Raw genomic sequence first — 26673 nt, 5'->3', positions numbered from 1 at the left:
TATAACTAGATTTTCTTCAGGATTGTCGTAGTTGTATATAATTTTGTATTCACTAACAGCACAAACCAGTAAACATTTAAAAACAAAATAAAATTGATATATTTCATTTATGAAATTTTGAAGTGCAAATGTCAAAGTTGTTTACCGATAGAATTTTTTTTTTAATTTGAGACGATTTTACATAAATAGATTCTCGAGGAGTGTCACCTGAAATTTTGTGCTCATAAACAGTACAAAGCAACAAATATTTAAAAACAGTGCATACATATTTAATTCATGAAATTTTCCTACAAATTTACATACGGAATAAAACAATGGAATGAAATGAAAATGCCACCACCCTTCGAAAGAAACAAACTCCCTTTTCTTCACCTCTTCAACTCATGACACGATATTTACATGCAGCTACGTATTAAATACTCTCCTCCGCAATTATAATAAAGTATTGGCTGACATATTCAACTACTAACACTTATCCCCTCTCATGCATCGCAATAGATAATATTCCACACTTATCGAGCCGACACATCAACCTTTCCTAGTTGTTACAGTGTTACAAATTATTCACTTACATATTGCCACCAAGTGGAAGTATATCTATGCACATACATAAATCTAATCTACCCCAGCAGTAGCATATCCCTTTTAAATAACTAACTACCTAATCTACAAATTCACTTGCACTACCACGAACAACCACCACTCAACCCCTGCTTAACAATAAAGGATGAGAACAGAAAACCCATTCTGAAAAATGAGACAGTTTCTTCCTCTAATAAGCAGATTGCATTGCATATTATGCACAAGTCTCGTACAAGACATGAACTAATCCCAAGTAATATCAAATAACAAAGCAAAATAAATGCAGCTTAGGGTTGAATAAGGGAAGGAAAATACGTCGTCGTGGTGGGAGAGGATGAAGAAGGGTTACGAACGATGATAGCAGCAATAATAATAGCAATTCTAATAAAATGTTACCCTCTCTCAGTTTCTGCAGGGAGTGAGTGAAAGAGAGCCTTATCTACCTCACAGGCCGTTTACTTTAGTTAGCGAATTTCGCGAAATTGCTCGCAGTTCTTCAACAGTTCTGATGAGTGGAGGACCACACTTACATACGTTACCTTCCCTTAATTCGCATGTGCATTACTTGAATTGGACTTAATGGCGAGTCAATGATACTGCACACGGAGGTTAAACTTCTTCTTCTTACGGCAGGAAAGCCATCTTCAAACTCATCTCTCGTAACTGGGCTTGATAAGAGTCTTTAAGTCTGAGTTAATTCGCGTCTTAATTGTGAATTGGATTGAATCCGTTCATCAACAAGAAGCACTGTGTAATTGGGGTCGATTGCTTAAAGAAAGTTTGTAAAGTTGTAATATTTTTTTATTACATATTTGCACACAGAAAAGTTTCAAGTTTTTGGAAAAAGTGAGACAACGACGACGAAATCAAATACAGATAAAATGAAATTGAAATCGAAATAACGAGAATAATTTCCGTCTTGTGGTGACGACGACGAGGATTAAGCGTGTGGAACAAAGAGACGAGTTTTTTTCTGCATGCATAGGATTTATGTGTTAATAATGGATTCGAAACTTTTTTAATTACTTCAAAAAGTGACATTTTTTAAGAGAGTAACGTAATAATATTAAATTATTACGGTTTAATAACACTTTATTTAGTGAAGTGTGAATTTTACTACGTTTTTTTCACAATGGGAGTGAAAAGGAGGAAAATTTTTGGGGAAACTATCACTCGAAATGATGGAGGAGGTGGTGACGATCAAAAAGCCGCAAGGAAATTAAGACTTGGTAAGTACCTGCTAAAAATAATATTTTTGAAAATTTCGATAAGAAGGCATGTCCCGTTTTTGTCGGCTTAATAAAAAAAATGGGACAAATACATAGAACTAGTCGTACCTAAATTTCTGTCAAGAATGCAATATTTTATTGAAAATTACATATCCATCAATAATTCAAAGTTTATTTTTGAAAATGTGAATAAAAAGGCACGTCCCGTTAAAAATGGGACAAATATCGTACCTAAAATAATACCTACGGCTCTCAAGAATGCAGCATTTTATTGAAAATTATGTATCAATACTTGAATCGTCCAATAATTCAATTGGTAATTAAGTAAAAAATGAGGATGTGAAAATTCCCACGGTTAAGTTGACATCAAAACTTGAATCAATACGCGAATAAATTATCCATCTGCTTCTCATGAATTGATGAATGACTTAATTCACTCAATTAAATTAATATCCTTCTCGTAAATGTATGTGTAGCACAATTCATGCAAATAAACCAACCTGACTGACCGGATAATCTAAATATATATAAAATTGCAATTTTCCTTAATCTACATCTCCATAATTGGTCACTCCACTTTAATTTTCAGTTCAGTTCTTTAATTTCCTATCCCCTTTTTTAAAAAATTTTTGCGAGTGAATGAAAGTGAAGACAGCATTGCAAAAAAATCAGACTGGGTATGCAAATGTAGGAAGCGAAACAAGAGATTTTTTTTCTCCTCTCTTTAATCACGAATTTTCTAGTCCGGCTGATTTTTTTAAAGCATATTGTTTCGCATCCTGTCCTGGTCCTTTAAGGAAAGTTATCTGTATTGTAAATGATAATAGATCATTTTCATACAGAAAATAATTTTTGCGTGAATGCGAGATAAATAATATGTAAATGGATAACTATTCGTCATTATTATGCAGTGTCATAAAATGTAATATAGTAATTATGGTGGTCTGTAAGTAACAACGATGATGAGGAGGACACCACCCAAAATTTGTCCTTGTGTTAAAAATCCTTCCTCAAGAAGAAAACGACCACTTTTTAGTAAACTTGACTTTTTCATGTAATTGTAAATAAAATAAAGCACGACCCCAAAATATTTACTAATAGTGCACGAGTTGGATATTCGTCCACGCTGCAAAACAAAAGAATTCATGTCCGTCAAGAAAGACTGATGGACAGCCAACCACCACCACAATAAAAGGGCTGGTAATTAACCTTTATTTAGAAAAAGGTAGCAATTTCTCAAATACAAAGAAAATGTGGAGTACACACGTATTTAAATAATAATCTAATGGAGAGGAGGTAATACGAATTTGTAGTGATTAATTATCCTGCTACTTATTGATACTGATGCATTTTGACAATCTCTTTGTTTGGCCAGGCCAGTTTTTGGGAAACGCCTTAAATCTTTACTCACAGGACAAAGATTATAAATATTCGCATGTCCAGTTAATTTGCATACACTATGTATGAAAATTGCATGCCAACTTTTATTTTTTTACAGTATAGGAATTCCATTACTTTAATAACTTTAAATACTTATTAAAATTCCATTCTTTTATTTTCGTAATAAATGAATTAGAGGAAAAAGAAGTTGACTGGCTGACTGCGAATAAAATTAATTGATTGACGAATTGCTTTGCATCTCTTCACCATAAATTTTGATCGAGCTGGTGAACTTCGATTGCACAGTGGGAAGCCAAAAACCTCGATGGTGTTAATTTTGTGCAGGTTGTTAAAACATAATAATGATGATAAGACATATATATAACTCGTTGGGTTGGGTTGGATGTTGTGGTGGGCAGTCTGGCTTATAAAAAAAGGGATAAAGATCATCATTCTCATTAATGAGCAATGTTCTTCTTTTATGTATTTACTTACTTCTTTGTTGATGCTCTTGGTCTCATTCATTGAATTTTTGGCTCGGTCCGTACTATTTCAAGTACTGACTACTTTGGTATAGGTTGTAAATTAATAGAGCGCAGTTAAAGGCATTCATCCACAGAATAGCAACAAGTTTGAAACTTCATGAAAATTGTTGCACCTTGTAAATTCGACTATTCTGTTGTATTGATTCGTGTAGATAAGTAGGAATTTTGGGTGAAAATCGATATTTCAAAATTTCCCCAAGTTTCCGATGTGAGTAACAACTTGCAAGAAATAATGGCAAGAAAAAGTGATTTCTTGTATATAGGTAATTTGACCTGCAAGAAACGCAAGGCACAAGAAACTACGCCCGGCCGCTATATTTCATACGGCGCGTGGCTGGAGGGCGCATAGTTCTTGCACTTTCTCACAGTTTCATGCACCTCGCATTTCTTGTTTTTTTTGCAGTGCAAAAAAATGTTGCAAACCCGCAATAAACGAAACACTACGGAATTTCCTAAAACTACTTTTCCCAAATAACTACTTCTTAACGACTTTGATAACTAATCAACTCGTTGAACCGATTGACACTCTCTTCGCCACACAAATAACCCACCCGCAGCGTGGTATTGAAATTGCATCCATTTCTCGCCTCATTTCACGCTTTTTTAAGACCTACACCTTTTGACATTTGATTGATGCAAGTGTAACCCCAAAGGACAATTTAACGCACAAATTGTGCAAGTGCTTATTTAAATACGTACATCGTCGGTTGACTTTGTTGTGGCTGACTCGCCTCTAATTTTATGACCTGTTTTACCCCACAATTTATTCCAATCAAGTAAAAATCGGTATGCGCATGCAAATTTTGTAGTCGAATTAATGGGTGAGCAAGCATAAAAAATAGTCCAGATTGATTATTATTATCATCTTATTATGCATTCATGCAGTCACAGGAGCCCTGAAGGTTGCTCACTTTCATCTCACAGGCACCGCTCTTGATCTTAACACGTAACATGAAATATTTGCATGTATGTACAACAGTTTAAGAATTATTAAGACGTGTGCATGTGCACCCAGTCGGTCCAAATAATGACAAAATCATTACAATAAATAGTTTGGGTTGATTCACTTGATTGGATCCGATCGTTCATCGCGTCTCAATTTTTATTTAATAGGTAAGACATGATCTTGCTCTCATTCATTTGCTGCAAGTGCAATAAATATGTCTTGGAGGATCAGTGGTGTGTACACATCGTAAATAGAGAACAAAGGGGTTTAATTGCACATTTTGTTTTTTGTGCATTATTTTCTGTCCAGCATTGCAGATTTTGCAAAAAATTTTGCAATATTTTAATCATCTCCGCGTCCGCCATAATCTTATCCGTATCAACCATCGACGATTCAGTGGTGTGTACACAAAAATAATTAAAACAAAAGAGTTTAATTGTACATTTTTTTGTCAAATTCTGTCCAGCATTGCAAATTTTTGCAAAAAATTTTGCAATCTTCTTAATCCTCTCCGCCCTTATCCGTATCATCGACACGGTCCCATTTTTTTTCCACATCTCTCTCGCCTCCTAAGATTTCTTCATTTCACGACCAATCAATCAACCCATCACGCTCAAGGAGTAAATAAAGTACAGTACACGATCGGCCATCAACTCCAATTGACTATTTGTACTTATAAACAACTAATGACTGCGATACGATACGAATAGCTTTGTTTTGTCGGAATCCAAATCTGTCTGAATGACTATTTAAACAGTATAATCTCATGTTTACCACAATGCATGCACGAGTTGCGTAAAGAGGTACCTTGGGTGTCCATTAAGACCATTTCCATAGTTTAACCCAGCATATCTAGCTTACTTACTTATTGAAGGTGCACGTTCTTCTTTATTATGACGAACCAGTCGAAAAGGCAAGGTCGTCTCGATCTTAAAATATTTAGATCTTAACTAGATTGCGATTGCATTACAAATTTCAGAAATATTTGAAGAATTGATCTGATCCCATCGTGTCCTGAGGTTGATTTGTAAATAAATAAATAAAGTAGGCTAAATTCTTACATAGTAATGAGCAAAATAAATACTTATAAAATTGTACAATAGTTGAAATTGGTCCGTCCGTCACACATTCCAACGTAAATTTATAAAGTATTTACTTATTTATTATTTGTGTTAGTAAATCAAATTAAGAGATTGGAAGGGTTACACCCTCCTCCTCGCATTTATTTAAGAGAGGCCAATATATCACACATGGCCGTTTGATTAATGACCATATCACTTTCCTTAATTGATTTTTACCACCAGTTACTTACTCAGAAAATTCTCTTCATTTTGATCTATTGGAAATTGGCTACATTTTTTTCCACGTAATTTATGGCAATTCCAATCATCCACCAACCACTAAACGTTACGTAATCATAAGTGGTACGAATTGTTCTTAAAGTTCACAGTTCAAAATGTACGTTCATAAATACTTCAATTCGTCAATTTTAATGAGAGGTACACAAAATTTTGGTGGAGAAGATTAGATTTACATAATTTGAAAACTTGAATTTATGATCAAACTTAACTCATATAAAGTTGCACAATACTAAATATCCATTTTTCCAACACCCGTATTCCCATCTAAAATATTTATGTATTTCAATATTATGTAACACTTCTTCACAAATGGTAAATAATTTACCATAATTAATATTTACTTTTGATTATTTAGACAAATTCATGCATAATTATTAGTTTTGAAAATTTAAATATGTATGAAATATTTCAAAGAATTTTATCCGATTACATACATTATTAAGTATGTATCCGTGTTTGATGGATGACAACATATGTCGTCATACGTAATGATAATCCTTTTAATGTAATGTAGTTCTTCACATCGTTGAACAATTGTCAACTCTCAATTTGCCGTGCTAATTGGGGTTACTTATTATTTATCGCCGACACGACGTGATTACGTTTTGCGCATAATGCGTGTTGATTGTGACTACAGCTCTTTAGTTGATTTGCTCTTTAATTACTGTCAAAGTAAGTACAATTACAAATGTATGTACGAGGTATGCGTAAATTAAGTGTGACAAATCCGACCGAACCTGTGAAAGAAAGGGGCGACTTAATGAGTATGATTTTCAAGTTGGGCAATCCCATACATATTTTGTTTGCATGAAATATGTATACTCGACTGAACAAGGAGTGAAGTTGATTTCAATGGAAGAAATGTATGTATCCAAACAGTGGCATGATTTTGATTTTGATTTCATGTTGCATGGGTCGGACAATGCGAAATTGTGGCAGTTATTATTGTGTCTTTATTTATTTATTAACTGGACTTGTTGGCTCATGTGGAAATATTTATGCGTGTACGTGTACATACTTTGGTCTGAATCGATTTTAATAAATAGTGGATAAGGATGAATGGATAACCCTGAGAGAAAAAGACCGTAGGAGGATGATTTCTATGGATGTGCAACTCTTTTTCTTTGAAGCCCTCCCTGTCAAAAATGTGATAGGTGCATAATAAATATGTGTCTGAATTATTGTACACATTTATTTATGCCCATTGTACAAAGTGGAGGATAAATTAATTGAAAAAAGATTAGTTTCGTGTTTCGTTGATGGGACAATTTAGCTGCAGGGAGTAATTGTTTAAAGCCTTATTTAGCAAAATTTTATAATGTTTTGTTTCGACGTTGCGAAATTTGCGAATCTTTTTTTGCACAAAACGGGGGAGCAAGTAGATAGATAAAATAGTTAAATAGTAATTTGTGTAGGTAGGTTCGTGTGTGTGGTCTAGTTTACAGTGGATGGAATGGAATGTCTAGATTTCTGCAATACTTATTATTGTCATTTTTACAAGTTTATGTGTACGCATTACTTATTAGTGTCTCAATAAATTAGGTAGGAAATTAGATAGATATGTAGCTCCTGCGAATGAGTAGGTATCATTGGAAAGGTAGATACTTACTTACCTGCTCTTCCACTTATTTTATCTCGTTTACTCTGCAATTCCACCCAAAAACTAACAAACATTTCAATTAGCGTCGTCGTCGTCATTAAGAGCACAATAATTAACCAGTCTGGTCAGTCGTAGGAGCAGAATTATCTTGTCAATCCGACCCAATGACAAATACATTACGATGTCATTATGTATCTACGAACTGCGAAATCGCTATTTTGTTGGCTACCGTAAATATGCTCTGAATTAATTGTTGCTGATCGTTTCCTTCATTATAAACGAACCTCATTTATCATTTGTAATCATTCATTTCTAGCAGAAATTGTTCACAATTAAGCACATAAATTGGCACCATTTAAATAAACGTGCCTGCCGTGATGATGACTGGAAATTGCATCCTCGCAATAATTGTGGGCAAAATAATCCACAACGAAATCATCCCAATTATCGAGGGAAACAATTATCTGGCGACAAATATGTACGTAAACATTTTGCTATAATAATTTTGGTTCAATTATGATTTTTTGATGAAGATGAAGATGAAGAAAGTGTAAATTATTCAAGGTGTTCAAGATTCGTGTGATTTGATTATTATTTTTATTTATTATTGATGAAAAACTGTCATAATATCATCATCACATGAGATTTAGGTGGAAAAAATATAATAATTTTAATTTGTGCCCCTTGAACGAACTCTGAACCATTTACAATTATTCATAATATTTAGTGTTGAACTGTTGAGTTAGGTCTTTTCTGATTAAAGTGGCAAATAAATTTTATCACAAATTTGCTGCTGCTCTTGGGATGTCGATTATGAAATGGAAACGCGATGAAAAAAGTAAAAAAAAATAATGAAAAATTAGCAAACAAATTGCTTCTCCAATCAACCAAATTAAAACATTTTACACAATTATTTTTAAGGTGAATGTGAAAAACTCGACTTGTGCCAATTCACATCAGACAGCACATAAATCACTTAATTGTCCGTGATAATGGTTTAGTTTTTTGGATGGTGGGTGGGTGGGTGTTCGTCTTACAGCTCGTTCGTATGTATGCATATGGACGTAAATACATAATTGTCGGAATGTGGCAAAGTAAATTATTATAAAATCGATTATTTTTAATTGGAAGTTTAACTTTGTGGAATAAATGGCATATTTAATTAGTTATTAATCTTCTTGTGGTGTTATTAGCGCATCAAATTGGTTGAAGGTCTCATCATTCATTATTGGCCTTAAATGTTTTAGAGAATCTGGAAAGCGAAATATTTTTTTTTTGTACAAAAATGCATGCATAAATACTTTAAAAATGTTAAATGTGGTTATTTTACATAATTCATGGAATGCCTGCAAAAAAATATTTCTTGGATGACAAAATAGCTTCATTAAAAATGCTCTTCTTCTTGTTCCTGTCTCATCTCGATTCAAATTATAAAACGCAATTCTGCTCCTAAATATATGTACATGACTTAATTTAAGACGGATTAAACAAACAAATGTAAATTCTATGCATTCTGCATAATACATACATTTTCTTTCATTGTTGTGTCTCTCTTGTCCGTATTTATGTGTGTATGTACATGCACCACAACCCATGTAATAATTTCTACCATTATTCCCATTGTTACATATGTATGAATCTAGTCGCAGTCGTCGTCCAAGTTTCGATTTCGATTCACTTTGTTCACCAAGTTGGAACTCGGCGGAAGTCAATCACTAAATAAATACGTGTTCACAAAGCAACATTGATGAGGCTTAATCTAGTTCCTTAATTTAGTTGACATCAATATGGGTGGAGTTTGACGACATGATAAATAATTTAGATTTTGGGACGAGACATTTTCAAAAGTTATTCCTGTCTAAATCTCGCTAGAATGACGTCGTTTTTGATATTTTCAATAATTTAATTACGAATTTTATTTAATTCAGGTTATATCGTACATCTTGTTTTGAGTTACTATTGTTAAATCCTGAATTTGGATTAGGCGACAATTTTATAATTTGAAAAATAAATATCATTGATTAATGCGAGGACTTCCGTCTTATTAAAAATTGATGAACGAAACAGACATGCATTTCATTTCCATACTGCTGCAAGCAATGAAATTTTGCTGTATTGCAAAATGACGGAAATTCACTTTTACTCTCGTTTCATAAGCTTTAGTCTCCACAAGTATTTACAAGTTGAAGATGTCTCATTCTGTTCTGTGGGAGTGAGGTCTTCACCAGTTCGCAAGTTTAGTTTAGTGCGAATAATAATACGTGCACGTTATACGACCCCAGAGTTCCCACGGGTTTCCTTAAACACAATCGTGCACAACTTTTACGATGATGATGACGACGACGAATAATACAGATATTATTGTTTGTTTTGTGCATGCGTATCGTCCCACTTTTGTAAATATTTTATTGCCAAGAAATAATACTGACTTTTGAATTGTGTTGTATTATTAGCACAAAAAGTCAGTCTGGCTGCGGCATCGCTACATATTGAACTATGCTATTTCTGTGTAATCATGCCAGATTTACGCTGCAGATAACCACAAGATAAGGTAAGGTGCAGAGGGTACCTGTTACCTGTATTCAATTGGAGACTGCAATATCAATCATCTTTATTACAATTACGACGTTGCGTAACATCTTCATCTTCCACGAAGAAGTCAGTCAATAGGTGATTTATGAAGGTGGGAATTTAACCCAAATACACGTTTTTATCGTCATTAATATCCTATCCTATATGTTGACGGAAGTAGATGTACATACAAGTAAAAAAAATCAGAATGCAAGTTCCGGCTCGAATTTGAACTCGTTCTTGGAGATTTCATAACTTCATTATAGTCGTGCAAAAGTGTATGTAATTGTTGGGTTGGATTTATGCAATTTTTGAATACAGATTCACACCAAGATTAGAAAGAGAACCGCCTTTTTATCACGCCACGAGAATCATGTCGTTCACTGCTGGACGACGGATTTCAAAATTTTTACTAAATTTAAATATTTACTAAATTTGGGCGTTTCACCAATTTTCTACTTTTCGGGATGTTGAAATGTTATGCAATTCGCGATGATAAGTTAATATCTATTACGTGGATAATCGATGGTTGTCAATTTTTGTGAATTATTTAGAATCTAACGTGAGATTAGCGAAACGCGGAAAATGGGCCAATAAATAAACAGATGCAGATTTTGTTTAATTTTTTGGGGCAAAAATTGTATATTTTTAGCGACAAATTAAAAAAAATAAAGATTTGACGTGAATACAATTAATTAAGATCATTTCGAGGGTTAGATTTATTTCAAGTTTGCTATTTACCAATACATTTGTTTATGCGAGATGCTTATCCATCTACTAATCAGAAAATTAGTCTCAATTTTTATATAACCTCGGCTCTCCTCGTCCAAATCTATGTCACTGTTAAAAATATCGCCCGTGATGTGTATTTACATAATGTGCTGCGACTCCTATATATTTAAATATCCAAACGCGAATCAAATCAGATTTTAAATATTGCTCAGTCAGAGAGTGATTACAATTACATGTAGCAAGTTGTCCTTATTATGATTAACATTCATTCATTCATCCATTCATTATCTCAGTGAATGGCTTTAACAAGATGAAGGGTTTTAATTTTTGGTTACTTAACCGGTGGGTGGGTGGATGAAGGTGAATTTTATTTAAGGTTGAATGGGTGGCAAAAGTAGCTCTTTTGGTCATTCACAATGCACTCGTATTAGCACAAGTCACCCAGGGCAGGGGTTGTTCTTATTCTTGCATTTGACCACCAAGATTGACAATCGTGACAGGTGCAAATTGTCCATTGAATGTCAACGAGATGAGATCTTGTCGGATTTCATAACTCTGCAGTCTGCACGCCGAATGACCATTTTTCTCTGTCAGAGTCACATCTATCTAATACGTAACAAGAATTCGGTTGAATGCAGACACAAATTGGGTGGTGTTTGTAAATAAATTTTGCAAACTGATTGCGCAGATTGTTACGTACGAAACTTATTTTTGTCGCGTTTTTATTTAAGACATTAATTCAATAATGATAACAATTTATAGCCGTCGCGTTATAAATTTTGCTTGATAAATAAGTTGTCATCCATAATATTTGTGTCCTCTTAAGTAGATATGTGTACATACAAATATGTACATAATGCACGTACACAAGTACATCAACTTAACCAGATCAATTCAATAAGTCACGACTATTTATTTCGTGTCAACATTTAGAATGAATTGTGACCGTAAGTGAATCATCCATTGTTGCCACCACGTTTGGAAGGAAACGAGTTTCAAATCTTAGTCGTGCCTCACATCACACTTTTATGTCTGCACAATCGCCGTAACAAATATGTACATACATAACGCTCTCAATTTCAGTTTCAACAGCAGCCAGGCCGGAACTAAGCAATATTATCGATACAATGCAATAACGGCAGCGTAAATTGAAGTGGTGGAATTGATGCAAATAATAATCCCTTCGGCATTAACTAACTAACAACACGTCGTTATTTTATTTAACACATGCAGTTCCGCCATGCATAGTTATTGAAACAATGAAATGAAATGAATGAGATCACCTTTTATCAGGACTGCATTTTTTAAGGAGAAGAATTGTTACAGATTATTTATTACGTATGCATCGCATCCAGTTCAGTCTCGTTACGAATTAATTGATTCATATTCATGTCTAGAACTGATTATGCAGTGGCTTTACTAAAGATAATTATATGCATGCATTTGTTGTGCAATGCATGTAAAAATGCATTCCAATTCTGCATCGAATCTCATTCATGCACTTGCATAAGATGCACATCCATTTAGAGATTAGTCGCACATATGTATCGCAGATTTAGATTTGGTCACTTCACTGGTCACAAATTCGCCAAGAAACAAAGTAGTCAACCTTTTACTTGTAGCCAATTTTGTACACTAATTTCGCTCACTGGGGCGTATGCAGTGCATGATTATGATTGGTCACTTCACTTCACTAGAAACGGTAACAACGCTGTCGTCGTACTTGACAAGTCCAATCAAATATGTGTCATGTCGTTTTTTTTAAATTAGCATAAATGCATCTCAACAGAGATGTAAGGTCACTCGTCTTCTAAACTAGTAAAATTTTAATTTGGAGCGTAATACTCGTAAAAATTTATGTCTAGAATGCACTTTTGCATGTTACATAATTTTGACATTGCAATTAAAAAATGTGCATTCGAATCGAAACCAAACAGCTTATTTTACAATTGCATTAAAAAATAAAAGTTGAAACAACTTTTAAATTAATTTCTGCCCATCTGCCACTTCTGCTCTTTTCTTTTCATTTCTTGTTAACAATGCCATGAAATGGACACGATTTTCGAAATTACTTATTTAATCCTCCTCCTAATCCTGCTGTCCCGTATTAATTTAAATATTTTAATTTATACGACTTTCTCTCCGCTTCCTCGCATCAAAAAATTTGTCATTATCGCGTCATCAGCACAGTTCATCTGCTGTTGTTTGCTTGCTACTACTACTAATTTGTTCACTCAGTCTATTTTTAACGAAGGAGGAACAATACCATTATCAGGACAAAACTGTACCGCACAACAAAACAGGATCCCCCCTGTCGGTATTTGAAACTTGAATTATGTACAATGGAGGTCTCCCCAAGTATGCTCTCCGATTTAGATGAAACTAGTGTCAATCGATCACAAATTTAGGTAATATGAAATTCGAAAATGATAGTGTGCACGTTTGGCAGAGATGTTTGCATCCGAAGAGGAGAAAATGCTCAGTGAATTTGGAAAAAAAATTTATCAACAACTTTAGGGCGCGTTTTTTACCTCTTCGGATGCAAATATCTCTGCCAAACCTGCACACTATCATTTTCAAATTTCATATTACTTAAATTTATGATCTATTGACACGATTTTCATAAAAATCAGAGTGCATCCGCTGGGAGACCTCCATTATTACTAACAATTTGTTACTGAACTGAAATGACGGGCAGGAAGTGGACGAGTTTATTTAAATTTTCTGTTCTCGTCGTCGTGATATAATAATAATCTTGTCCGTCATAAGGTTTTCCTTTTACGTGAAATACTAAATTAAAATCTACAAGTACGAATTTACACCCACGTAACGTGTAAGTAAATCTCGGTGGGCATAATAATTCTGCTTGTGATGATGACTGGCATTATCGCACTCGCTCATTTTTTATTGTAGTCATCTTGTCCAAAAACAACAAGTAATGTAATGCAATACAACACAACAAGTACTAATTGTTCCATTATTAGTGGCACAATTCTTACACGAAACATGGAACAGAATCCCATTCAGGATTGAAATCATCTCCAAATAAAAGCAAAACCTTGTTCAAACTGACAACGGTAACAATGCAAACATTCAAACGTAACGAGTTAACGAGAGGAGCATCACAAACTGAAGTCATCATTTGAATACTTACCATGAAATGAACGACCATTTTTTTATTCTCGATTTTGACAAGACTTTTACTTTTTATCTTTATCGCGATAAAATAAAATGATCAACGAGATCAACGAGACAGAAAATAAGGTGTTTGCAAAGTAAATACGGGAAATTTATGCAGTTTGTCAATCAATCAGTGTCTCTTTCTAAAATTATTCTGTTTCTATTTATTACGAACAAAAGTACAAAAGTGACCATAAATTTTAAGGAAAAGCACAAAATTTCATTCAGTACGACTCATCTTTTCTTCACATTTATTTACACGGTTTACGCCAACATACGTACATACGTACATACAAACGCAAGGATGATTTACTGACTGGGTTAGTTGGACACAGAAACGTAAGAGACCGTGAACTTGTACGTTTCAAATATTTATTTATACGGTAGCACATACTAAAATTGAGCAATTTTTAAAAGTACTTTATGTTGCACTTCTTCCTACTTTATCGTTAATTGAAAATGTATTTAGTGGCATGCATGTCATCGTTGGTAGAGATCTTTAATGGTGGTACATAATACCGTTTTTTTTAATTTTGGGGTATGAAACTTACCTGATGTTTATCGCATGAAATGATGAAGTGTATTTTTAATCCAATTATGATTCTGCTTACATGTGTATGTGTGGAGGAAGGGGTAGAAGATGTGTATACTTATTAAAATTTATTACCCGATGGAAATTGCAGTGGTGACCTTTAATTATTTTAAATTGAGTCGTTATAAATTTACATTATTATTCGAAAATTTTGATATGATGAGATTTCAAATTTCGGGTGGTTCTTCTCTTTTCATTGATACATTTGCAAATTTAGATTTTGCTTCACACACTTTTTTGCAATCTTTCTTACGCGAAACGTGACAATTTCAACCACCACGACCGTTATATTGCTGCTTATTTATTATTATTGCGCCAGGTGTGAGTGAGACATGCACGTTGTCCGAATTGGTCACACTTTTACCACCAGCTAAACGTACAAAAAGGTGTGTGGAATGGATTGGATGGAAATTATCGAAACCGAGCCGAGCCTAATCTGAATCTTAGCAGCCTGAGAAAAAAAATCGATTTTTGGATATCCCAAAATTTTTTAGAAAATGGGATAAAAAACAATCTGTACGTGACATTGAAATTTTTTTAAGGCGTGTGAAACTTATCGTTAAAATTTTGCCGGTATGGATGATAGTGAAATTCAAGTTCAATTGCACATTCATTGGTTGCACACTTCTGTTCTTCTTTTATCTATGCACACAAGACGCAATTTTCATCTCGGTTTGGATTGGAGTACATAAATTGAGGTGAGAACTTGTGTACTCACCTCAAGGAAAATAAAGTAAAATGCACACTCAATAACACACTTTATTGTGAGACAGATATGAAAATGAAACGAAAGCAAAATTAAGCAAGGATTCATTCCGTAAATATTTGGAAGTAAATCTTCACACGTAAATTGAATACAATTAAGGCTTGTTTGTTTTCCACGAATAAATAAATAAATAAATAGGACTGACATGAGATCAGATTTTCCCCACTTCTCACGGATGCAAAAATATTTGTAAGACATAGAAATGAAATATGCATGGCCTAATTTCAGGATTTTGGAGATATATTTTTTTCGGTTTTACAAGTTTTGGTTATTTTTACATTGCAACAAATTCTGAAAAATGTACCAAATGTCAAATGATCTTTTATGACGTACTTAACTGTTTAATAAGACATTTCGTACTCGGCGTTGATCATTGAAAATCCTGATTTTTGTTTATGTCTCAATTTTTTAAAAAGTCCAGATACGAGATAAAATTGTAAAATAAAATAGAATACGAAAATATAAAATATGCACGCTGGCCCAATTTTAAAATTAGGATTTTAAAAAATTCTGATTTTTTTAAAATCAAATCCGTTTGCTGGATCTTTTATGATTATTTTAACTGTTTTTAATAAAAATTTCATCCTCGGCGTGATCATACAGCTAATCCTGATTTTTATAAATGTCTCAGTCTCTGAAAAAAGCCCAGATACGAAATAAAATTGTATAATGAAACCAATCAGATTCTTACTTCTTACAAGTACGGAAATATAAAACATTCAAGCTGACCAAGTTTTAAAAGTTTTCGATTTTTTTGCTGTACTAATTTTGCTTATTTTTCCGACCCACTTATTTAAACTAAACTTTAATAAAAATTTCATCTCCGGCGTGATCATTCAACAAATTCTGATTTTTTCTAAATCTCCCAATTTCTGAAAATATTGAGATACTCGTCCATAGACAATTGCAAAATAAAACCTCGAATTCAAACTTCTCAATAAGTATTCTTCTCGCCAAATCTTGCTCATCAATTCATTCTCATTCCGTATTCCATTCCATTAATTGTATGACTGACTGAAGAACGAATCGAGGAAGGTGAACAATGGGACGCGATGCCTTTGCAGATACATAAATAAATTGATGATGGATTGGAAGCAAAGGGAGGAGGTAGCAAAATACACTCGCAGAAGTGCATACACAGATTAGTGAACAAAATTAAAATTGGGAAATTAAAATGAAAGCGATATTTATTTCAATATCCTGACGCCGACTAGAATAAAATGCCAGCCAACCAACCAACAACGCTTGAAATGCCTATTTCACTTTATTTCCTAGCAGAGTCGGTTAAAAAATACTTTGAAAAGAAATGAAGAAAAAGAGTTGAAATTATTCCTCTTGTTGGCAAACACATGTCGAAATTTGCGGCGATATTCTTCTCTTCATTTGTATTGATAAATGGCGATGCGCGATGTGAAAATATTTGGCAAATAAAAAAATTCTTTGAATTACTCACTCACACAGTTCGAATTCTGTCTTAATTGCGAACTGTGGCGCATGCAGCAGGCGGATTAAGAAAAAAATTCTGAATGAAAACGAAAGTCTGGGATAACTTCTCGCTAATTAAGGGACAATGTAGTCATGTTGGATGCGTGGTTGGTTGGGGACACAACTCGGTGGTCGAAGGTGTCACATGTTCCTTTTACGATGAGGAAGACGGCGTGGGGTTGAAATATTTTTACATATTTTCGTTTTCAATAAAGTTGACAAACTGTGTGGCTGGTGGGTAAACTTGACATCGAAAGAATGGGAAGAGTTTTGTAGAAAACCAAAAACCACCACACAATTCTGAAAATTTCGTGTTAATTTTGAGAGTAAAAGTGAAAAGGAAAATGAGTAATAATGATTTGATAATTATGTGTAAGCGGAAGGAAGTACTTGTCGTAAGAAGCACCTTCAACCTTGGGATTATTATGTAGATGCGAATTTATGCAAATTTATTGCATGACTGACATTCTGTGAACCTTCATTGTGACGACGATTTTTACGTTTTTTTCTCTTATTTTTTTACAGTGATATCCCCGACGCGAAGATATGCCAACTTTTTACTCCTCTCCACCGCCGTAACGGTGTTCTTATGCTTGTTCCCCGTCGCGCTAAGTCAGCCCCGACCACCCCCACCTCGTGGACCACACCCACCCCCGCCCAGCAGAGACGTCCCTCTCAGACTAACCCCGCACAAACTTCGACTTCATGACACCCCCCGATTCGCGAGAGAGTCTGCACCTCCCGGTAGTAAACGTGGTCCGTCCCCACCCAGAAACTTTAACCCGTTCCCCCGCCGAAATTCGGACGGGCCGCGAGACCTCGCCACCGCTGCGCAAACGCTGTATGACCTCCGTGGGTACAACATTCCTCTAGGCGGACAGCAAGAAACGTCGCGCTTTCTCCGAGAGAACGATCCCTTCACGTTCTCACGGTTTCAACCACGCACCAACGTGGACACACGCACCGCGCCGCTCGTCTTCCCATCATTCTATCAACAACAACAGCAAGAAACGACTTCCAAAAGACCCCAGCAACATCCCGTCCTCAACATATTTGGACATTCGCAACACCTCTCGCAAACAAAGTATGAACCTGCTGGGGGAAGTGCCAGCAGTACCGGAAATGGGAACAATAATATCAACAATAATATCCTCCAAGGTCAACCGCAGACGTTCCGACCGTCCCAAATCGACGTTGGTTTCTCCCGACATCAACACGACAACGATATTCGGGACGATTTGCAGACCAATTACAGAGCCGCGTTGCAATACGAGCATCCCGAACCGAACCAGTTGCAAGGCCGGCAAGTCCCACAGGCACAAGCGCAGACGCAAAACTTTGGGCAAAATCATCAATCCAAACAAATTCTGAATTACAGAGCGCCTGGATTAGAGAGTCAGAACCAAGTTCAGAATAATAATAATCAGGACAATAATAATCAGCAGAATCAGCAGAATAATAACGGGGGCTCCAGTGAAGAACCCTTCATCTACGTTTACGACGATGAAGACTATGACGAAGGGGAAGACGAATTCGTGGACAAGCCCCAACAGCAAATCAACACGAATCGCGTCACCACACCGGCGCCACGATCGCAGGTTATATTTCCAAATAATAATCAGCAACAATTGCCCAGTGCGAAACCTCTGATTCAAACGACACCCACACCCACGCCCATTTCTCACCACCACCACCAGCAACAACAGCCAGACTTGTACTCCTCCCAAGTTCACCAACCACAAAGTCAAAGACCTGACCCCTTCGCGCACTTTAACCAGTTTCCGCCCAAATTCACGCCCACAATCACGCCAACCCCGAACGTCGAGATTGTCCCGAGTTCGGAGAGGAAGCCTCCGCCAGATCAGAGCAACGCGGTCACACCAATTACAAAAGCGACGAACCGATTCGTTAACGATGACCGTTTCCGGAGACCACAAACGACTACCAGTCAGAATAATTACCAACAACCGCAAATCCAGCAGCAGTATTTTACGCAGAATAATAACAACCAGCAAACCCAGAGGCAACCTGCGTTCAATCAAGTTGTCAATTTGGAGGAGGAAGAAGAACAAGTTTACGAGCAGGACCCTGAAATTATTCAGAAATTGAATGGATTTCCGAATTATGAGGAACCCAGTCCGGAAAATAAGTTGAGACCGGTGAACACACTTGTTCCCAAGAATCGTGTTCCTCTCGAAGAGTTCGTGCTACCGCCGAACTTTCCGTTTCATGAGGACATTCCAGTGACGAGAGTCCCACTGCGGTCAACAACTGAGACGAGTAATAATAATGAGGTTAATAGTCAACATTCGAATCGGGGAGATATCACGCGACAAAATTACAGGTGAAAAATAACAATTAATTTAGAATGATTATAAATTTAGGGAATTAAAGTTTTCAAAATTTCAATATTTGCATTTTACGTGTCAATTTTAATATTTTTGAATTTATTTACAGACCTCCTCAACAGCAACAGCAACAACAAGAAGTGTCCCCAGCACCGCAACCACCTCAACAACACCGCCTTCGACCCACACCATCTGCCAGCCCTCCTCCTCCTCCCCCACCAACAAGAACGCGACCCACACCCACGCGCACCACGACACCCACAGCGACGCAAGATATCGATTCTGATCCTCCGAAACGTGTCCGCAATCGACCCCTTCGTCCCACCCCACCAGCAAATAAGATCCACACCTTCCCTCCATTCCCCACCACGAGACGGCCAACAACCCCAACAACAACCACCACTACGACGACCTTCCGAACCACCGCCGTCCCCAGAACCACGACCACCACGACGACGACCGAATCTTACGAGGCAGACTCGGACGAATATTATGAAGACGATTACAGCGAGGACTCTGCTGCTCCCAATTCGTTCGAACGACCAGTTTCTAAACCCCAACAGGTCAAACCTACCGCAAACAAGTCCCCACTCCGCCCAGACTTCAATAACAATAAAAATCGAAACCAGATTCAAATTCAGGAATTGCACTCTCCGAAAATAGAGGAACTTCCTCGCCCCGTTCCACAGCCGCCGCCACGACGCGTCGCCCGTCCTCAGCAACAAGTCACGTACTCCAGCACAACACCTGGCTCCAGATATCAGCAGTCCTCCCTCTCACCGACGGCAGGACCGAATAAGCGATTCAGAGAACAGTCCACCATTGAAAGTCCGCCTGCTGCATTCGTCAGCAAAAAGACGACGACAGGAAAGCCGTTGTACTACGCGGGGAAAATGTTGTCGAAAGAGGGCGGTTTGTATGCTGGACAGACCATTCCGCTGCATCACGTGTATGGCAAACCCGTCCCCAATGTCCCCATCAACTCGGTGTTTGACAGGATGCCGTCCGTTCTTGATGGACATGTCACGCGGGCCAGAGTGACGACGCAAGCAACGCCACAAGTCGTGAGTCCGTCGCATGTTGGTCAACAACATAACAGGATCCGGGTGAGAGATCGTGGTTTGGAGAGCGTCGTATCCTCATCGCCGAACAGTGCGAGGACAACGTCGACGACTACGCATAAGAATACGAGATTGATTCATCCCTCGAGAATCAGACCGATTACGAGCCACCAGGGTGAGCAGGATTTTATTTATTATAAATTAATAAGTTGGAAAATTAATTTTTTTACGAAATGAAACAATTAGGTTAAGAAATGTTTAAACAAAATAATTGAGGAATTATTTCTAGTAATATTTGACTGGACGAGTTTTGGTCAAGCAAGTAAATATTTGGAGCAATTTTTCTGCTCAAAATTAAGTAGATTTTAAGCTACCGTACATCAAAATGGTAGGAAGTCGAAAAAACAACACTTTGTCAGTGTGCAGAAAGTGTTTCGTGGCCTGTGGCCTGTGGGTTTGTTACATCTCTTGCACTGCAAAGCAAGCAACGCAAGAAATTCAGGGTACAAAAAAAATGCAAGGAAGTGTAAGAAATGTGGGCCCCATCCACCCACGCGCGGTATGAAGTATAGCGACGGGACGTAGTTTCTTGCGTTTTGCATTTTTTGCAGGTCAAAATAACTGCAAGAAACCACTTTCTTGCCCGTTATTTCTCTCAAGTGGTTACTCGCACCCGAAACACTGTATTAAAATGAATAAAACGCCGGAATCTAATGTCACGAATATTATTTTATCATAATCTAGCAGCACCACCACCCGCCCCACCCACGGAAAGGGAACCCGAACGTGAAGCAGTCCGGCCTCGACCGAATAAACCTCGCCCACGCACAACCACAACGACGACAACCCCCACTCCTGAAATATTTGAGGAAAAGGAGGAGGAAAATCTATCCGTCCCAATTAACCCACCCCCACCTCCGAGACGCCGGAAGCTCCGACCAGGTCAGAAAAAGCTGCGACAACAACTCCTCCAAAAGCAGGAACAATCCGTCTCAATTTCTCATTCGATTCGAGAAAATGAAGACGAAAATGAAGACGAAGTCGATCGGCCAGAACCACCACGAAAAAATCTGAGACCAAATCTCCACCGGCCAGTTAGACCACAACCACAATCAGTCACATCTGCCCCCATCGTGCAAGTGCTGCAAAGTCAGTCGGTCTCATCGACAGAGTCATCTTCTCCCTTTGCCACGGCCAAACAAGTCAGACCCAGACGACCACGACCCCAACAACAAGTCCAAGTTTTGCAAAGTACCAGCGAACGGAGCGAAGTTGATCAGCAAGATCAAGAAGAAGACGTCGTTCCACCACCACCACCGCCCCCACCACCACAACCACGACCTCAAAAACGGATTCGACCCAGACCACAAAAATTACAACCAAAATTGCAATCAGAATTTTCCGAGGTCATCTCAAAATCTGTGAGCACTCAGGCCTCCTCAAAAGTCGGGAGAAAACCGACCGAAGCACCGAACAGATTCAGCAGCAGGTTCCGGGATGCCGAATCTCCACCCAGCGTTTCGACCTCGACGTATTCCTCCGTCTCAGAATCGGACGATGACGACGAGCCCCAAGAACAACAGTCTCCTCCACCCCCTGGACTTAAGCATTTCTCTCCACCACCAAAATCTAAGCCGAGACCTTCCTTTAAACCGCCCGTCAAGCCGGCGTCACGCCCAACGGCTGCCCCACTCCAAGGTCTCAAGCCTAACAATAAACGGATAAAACCTGTACAAAAACCGCAATCACAGCCAATCGGCGAGTCGGACGATGACCTTCCTCCATCCATCCGCTTGAGTGCGAAGGACGTCGTCCTCAACCGCAAACCCGCCCGAAGGATTCCACCCGGCTCTGCATCAGACAGACTTAAAGCACTTGCCGAACGGAGAAAGAAAATCGCAACGCCGCAAAGTTATCGCGAATCTTTGAAAGACGAGGAGGACGACGAGGAGAACAATAAAGGACAGGATGAGAACAATAATAAAGGACATCGTACCTTACGAAGAAGAAAACTGTTGAACAATGGAAATGGGGCAAATGTAAATAGGAATGAGGAAAATGAGGAGGAAATTTTACCCCCAAAATTTAAGAAACCTTTGCAGCAACAACAGCAACGTCGTATCGTCAAGAAACAACGAATTGTTCGCCCTAAACCAGTAGTCGTTCAAGAAGCAGAAGACGATGACGAAGAACAGGCTGAAAGTCGCCAAGAGATCGAGCATGACGTCGACGATGAGGAAAAACAGCCCGAGTTCCAACAGCAGAACAAGAGAGAAATAAAACACTCCTCGCCCCTGCAAAAGAACAGACCACAGAGTGAGGACGTAACCGACGACGAGGACAAAGAATACGACGCCGCCCCGTTGAGAGAACATCAACGACCCCGAAAACTTTCTCAACGTGCCTACGAGCGAGTCCCGGCGGAAGTCACGTCCGACGAGGCGAGATCCGTCCTTGGGATCGTCATCAATCAGAAGGAGGAGGACAAGCCTGCCCCACACCAACAATATGTCGACGAAGATGACTACGAAGGACATCCAAGTCATCACTCGGAGCAAAAAATATCCACTGAACCTTCCTCAACTACACAAACATCCAGTTCGACGGCGTCCTATGACGATGACGGTGACGATGAATACAGTGGCGACAAACAAGTCGCCATCGTTTCATCCTCAACCACGTCAACTTCATCGTCCTCCTCCACCGAAGCACCAGAACCTTCGTCCACCACTTCCGCCTCGTCGTCTACGACATCTTCACCCACTGAGGCATCCACGACGGCGGCCTACCTGAAGGCACGACTCCGACCGAACAAAAAACTTTTGGCGTCACTTCAACCAAAACTGTCGTCGGCGCAACAACGCGACAAAAACGAGTCGACCAGATCCACAAACCTTTCCAAACTTTTAAAATTCCGAACTTCCGCTTCAACTTACAGCCCAATTTCTAGTTTTAATACAAAAATCTTCACAATGGCGACAGAAGACCCCAGCCTACCGTTGGAGGATATGTTTTCAAACGTTAACAAATCTTAAGAATATATTACGTTTAAAATAATCTTTATTTGGGGTAAAATGCAGAATCTTTGTTTCTACATGTTTAGAAAATAACTTATTTTTATATTTTGATAATAAGTAAGAAAAACTTTTTCCCATGCACTTTAACTAATCATGATGATCGCCATAATATTTCATATTTTGTATACATATTTTTACGCATAAATAATTAAGCACTTTTTGTTACTGTTTTTTAATATAATTTTTTTTCTTCCGCACGATACTTGCTACTGGAGTAACCTGCTTATATTTAGGTCAAGATGATGTTAAAAGTTAGCGATTTAAGGCGACTGACAAAAAACGTACTTTAATTAAGTCCATATTTTTTTTAGTTATGATGGTTTTTGTAGATACGATATTTTAATTATTTGTATGAAGTGGTGAATGACTGATTAATACGTACATACTTATTATTGGTTAATTGACTTGTCGTGTGGTTAGCTAGTAATTAATTATGTAAGTAGTTTATTTAGTTAGTAATGTATGAATTATGGATTATATGTATTTAGTTTGTTACGTATAAACTTGTAAAATGCAATGATTTTATATCACGAAATAAGTACGACGTATTGGAATGAATGGAATAAATAAGTTTGCGTAATGATTTGGTAATTTCGTTGAATAATAATACTGTACTTTATTATTAGGATTAAAATTTCAGAGACGGTCATAACGAAAATTACAAATGCATAGTATTCGGAAAGGTCGTATACAGTTTGAATATTTAGCTGCCGTTGCACTAACGATTTTGCACAAATTTGCATTGAAACTAGTAAATTTTAGATATGTATATATTTCAGGAACAAAAATTATGTAGGTACATATTTGTTCAGCCAGGTAATCAAATAGTTAAGGTTGTTAAATGCACTTATATATAATCTGACGTCAATTCGGACTCGATTTGTGTCAAAAAACGGAGAATAAAATCATGCAAGTATACTTCTGCGTCTTTCGCGGTGACGATGACCTCCTCCTCGTTCGGCTTATCCGTCGTGTCATATCCCAGAACAGCTATATTCGAAATAATACTGAAAGCAAGGCACCGAATGCCGCAATGTCGAGCTGCAATGATTTCTTGAACCGTGCTCATTCCTTGCAAGTCAAATAAAAGAATGTATCATTAAATATACATATTTCAATTCACTAATGTCAATGACTTTAAGTACCGATCGCGTCAATTCCCATCATTTTGAACATTCTCAGTTCCGCCGGAGTTTCATAAGCTGGACCTCCTATCATCCCGTAGACGCCTTCCTTCATCACCCTCCCCATCTTCATGTCCTCCCCGATTTGCTTGGCGACTGTCCTGAATTTCGAGTCGTACGCGTCATTAAGGGCTGTGAAACGTTCGCCAAACCTAATTTTATAGGTTTGAGATTAAATTGTCTGGAATTAGGGCGAATCAGATCGTATTTGTATCTAATTACGCAGGATCATTCGGTCCTCGGAGTGGAGAGACGCCAGCAAAACCTGGGAAGTTGACGTGATCCTTGATGATCATTATGTCCCCCATGCGAAAGTCGTAGTTGAGTCCTCCCGCAGCATTCGTCACTATGAGGACTTTAACTCCCATCAGTTTGAACACTCTGGTCGGCATTGACACCTGAATATATATACCACGATTACACATAGTTGACTAATTAATTTCTTAATTGATCAAGCAGATTTCTTTATTTAGTAAATAATCAACCGAGGGGAGATATGCATTTACAAATCGCTGAAATACTCCAAAAACTCCAAAATATTTACGAAATGTGTACGAAAAAAATATAAAGTATTTCTGAATGTAATGCTCTGTATTTGTTTGTGGTAGAATTTCTGTAACAAAAAAATTTCGTCCAGCATTGTTGAAGTATTTACAAAATGCAAGTGTTTTTGAAAAAAAAGTCTAAAGGATTCGCTTATTTTTCAATGCATTTATATCTCTGAAAACCTAGAAACATTTTCCAATATGTGAAAATATTCTGAAATTTTTGCGATCTATGCGAGTTAGGGAACACACCCACAAAGATTGACCGTCGGTCGTCATCAAATGACAAAATTGAAAAGAAGTACATATCCGTCCTCTGAAAGTCAATTACCGTCCACGCAGAGTACCCCTCGTACAAGTGGAACCTGCCCTGCATGCAGATCACAGGAATGTTGGCGAGCTTTCCAATCGTCATCACGCCTTTGTGACCGGGCGCCGTGGACTTTGGGAAGTGAGGAATGTCGCCGTACGGGACGCGCACGCCTTCGCTCGCGTCCACCTTTTCTCCCAGCGACCCTAATCCAGATCCACAAATGATTGCCACCTTTGGCCGCAGACTGGTCAACGAGAGCAGGTAATCGCGACTTTCTCCGAGTGCCTCAGCACCGTACTGGCTGCAAAAAATATTGGCCATTCTTTAAAAAAAATACTTAACTACTGTCAATACAAACAAGTTCTGATGTGGACTGAGCAAAAAAAAAATCAGAAAACACGTCCAAAATATATTAACTAGCTGCATTTCCATAAATTATGTATTATTTTATTGCTCACCCAACTCCTTCATAGCCAGCTTCGCAGATTTTGAATTTCTTGCAGCAACTTTCTCCCTGTGAGTTATTACCGTTGTCGTGTGTGGTGGTGGACATGTTTATCCAATCCACTAATTGACGAGAGGCCACAGATAACGGAGGAGGATCAAGTCAAAATTTCTGGTTTGGTGGAAAGGAAACACCTTGAAGGAAACGTGCCACCCGGCTTTTATTGATCCAGTGCTGTCGAGTATCGATTTCTTCTACAGGTCGCTTAATACATACACTCGTCATCAGAAAATTTGTAATTTTTATCCTAAGTAAAACTATTTGTCAAAAAATAGTTTATGAATCTGTGTGACCGTGTTGTAGTTATAAATGCGCTAAAAATGCGAGTGCATGGAAATGGAAACGTACAAAAAAAATAATTAAATCCAGATTCCAGACTGGTTTACCTGAGGTAAATTAAATTAGTCACCTCTCAGCTGCAAGTTCCTTTAAGCTCAGACAGATAACAGGTTCGTCTCTGTATCGTTATAATTGTGAACTCCTATCGAATGTCTGGTCGTTCACATTGGTGATAATGGCAATGAATTGTATGAATATTCATCAGTGCATATGTACATGTACACATGTAATTATCTAAACCATGCTGATGCTCCGTTATTTTGTCAGTCAACAATTATGTACATGCTTATTGTCACGTAGTGAAAAAATCTAGCGCATTTACTAACACGCAA

General features: G+C 37.6%; 2 protein-coding genes across 3 annotated transcripts; one reads left to right on the top strand and one right to left on the bottom strand.

Annotated features, from left to right (window-relative positions):
* Positions 1-1004: 1004 nt before the first annotated feature.
* Positions 1005-24046, top strand: LOC110853142 (titin). Of its 2 annotated transcripts, none has more exons than XM_035854181.1 (4): positions 1005-1811; positions 17495-19313; positions 19427-20553; positions 21126-24046. In XM_035854181.1, exons 1-4 carry the CDS (start codon positions 1715-1717, stop codon positions 23411-23413), a joined length of 5331 nt encoding a protein of 1776 aa, XP_035710074.1. In that variant the 5' UTR covers positions 1005-1714; the 3' UTR covers positions 23414-24046. The 2 variants fall into 2 exon arrangements, with proteins under 2 accessions (XP_035710074.1, XP_035710073.1); XM_035854180.1 differs by having other exon boundaries at positions 21123-24046.
* Positions 24047-26381, bottom strand: LOC110853109 (purine nucleoside phosphorylase). The gene is made up of 5 exons (XM_022101340.2): positions 25956-26381; positions 25516-25798; positions 24862-25037; positions 24601-24791; positions 24047-24526 (listed from the first exon to the last, which is right to left on the bottom strand). The coding sequence occupies exons 1-5, from the start codon at positions 26048-26050 to the stop codon at positions 24303-24305; spliced, it is 969 nt and encodes a 322-aa protein (XP_021957032.1). The 5' UTR covers positions 26051-26381; the 3' UTR covers positions 24047-24302.
* Positions 26382-26673: the final 292 nt, after the last annotated feature.

This window comes from Folsomia candida, unplaced genomic scaffold (genome assembly GCF_002217175.1).
Source record: "Folsomia candida strain VU population unplaced genomic scaffold, ASM221717v1 Fcan01_Sc008, whole genome shotgun sequence".
Taxonomy (NCBI): domain Eukaryota; kingdom Metazoa; phylum Arthropoda; class Collembola; order Entomobryomorpha; family Isotomidae; genus Folsomia; species Folsomia candida.
This window is presented reverse-complemented; position numbering and strand designations above follow the sequence as displayed.

Bases quoted from the DNA above. Each gene is read 5' to 3' on its own strand.
- LOC110853109 (XM_022101340.2), bottom strand. From the start codon at position 26,050: ATGTCCACCACCACACACGACAACGGTAATAACTCACAGGGAGAAAGT. The intron at 25,799-25,955 runs GTGAGCAATAAA...TATTTTTTGCAG, and splicing joins GCTGGCTATGAAGGAGTTGG to CCAGTACGGTGCTGAGGCAC. The intron at 24,527-24,600 runs GTACTTAAAGTC...TTGACTTGCAAG, and splicing joins GATGGGAATTGACGCGATCG to GAATGAGCACGGTTCAAGAA.
- LOC110853142 (XM_035854180.1), top strand. From the start codon at position 1,715: ATGGGAGTGAAAAGGAGGAAAATTTTTGGGGAAACTATCACTCGAAAT. The intron at 1,812-17,494 runs GTAAGTACCTGC...ATTTTTTTACAG, and splicing joins CGCAAGGAAATTAAGACTTG to TGATATCCCCGACGCGAAGA. The intron at 19,314-19,426 runs GTGAAAAATAAC...ATTTATTTACAG, and splicing joins ATCACGCGACAAAATTACAG to ACCTCCTCAACAGCAACAGC.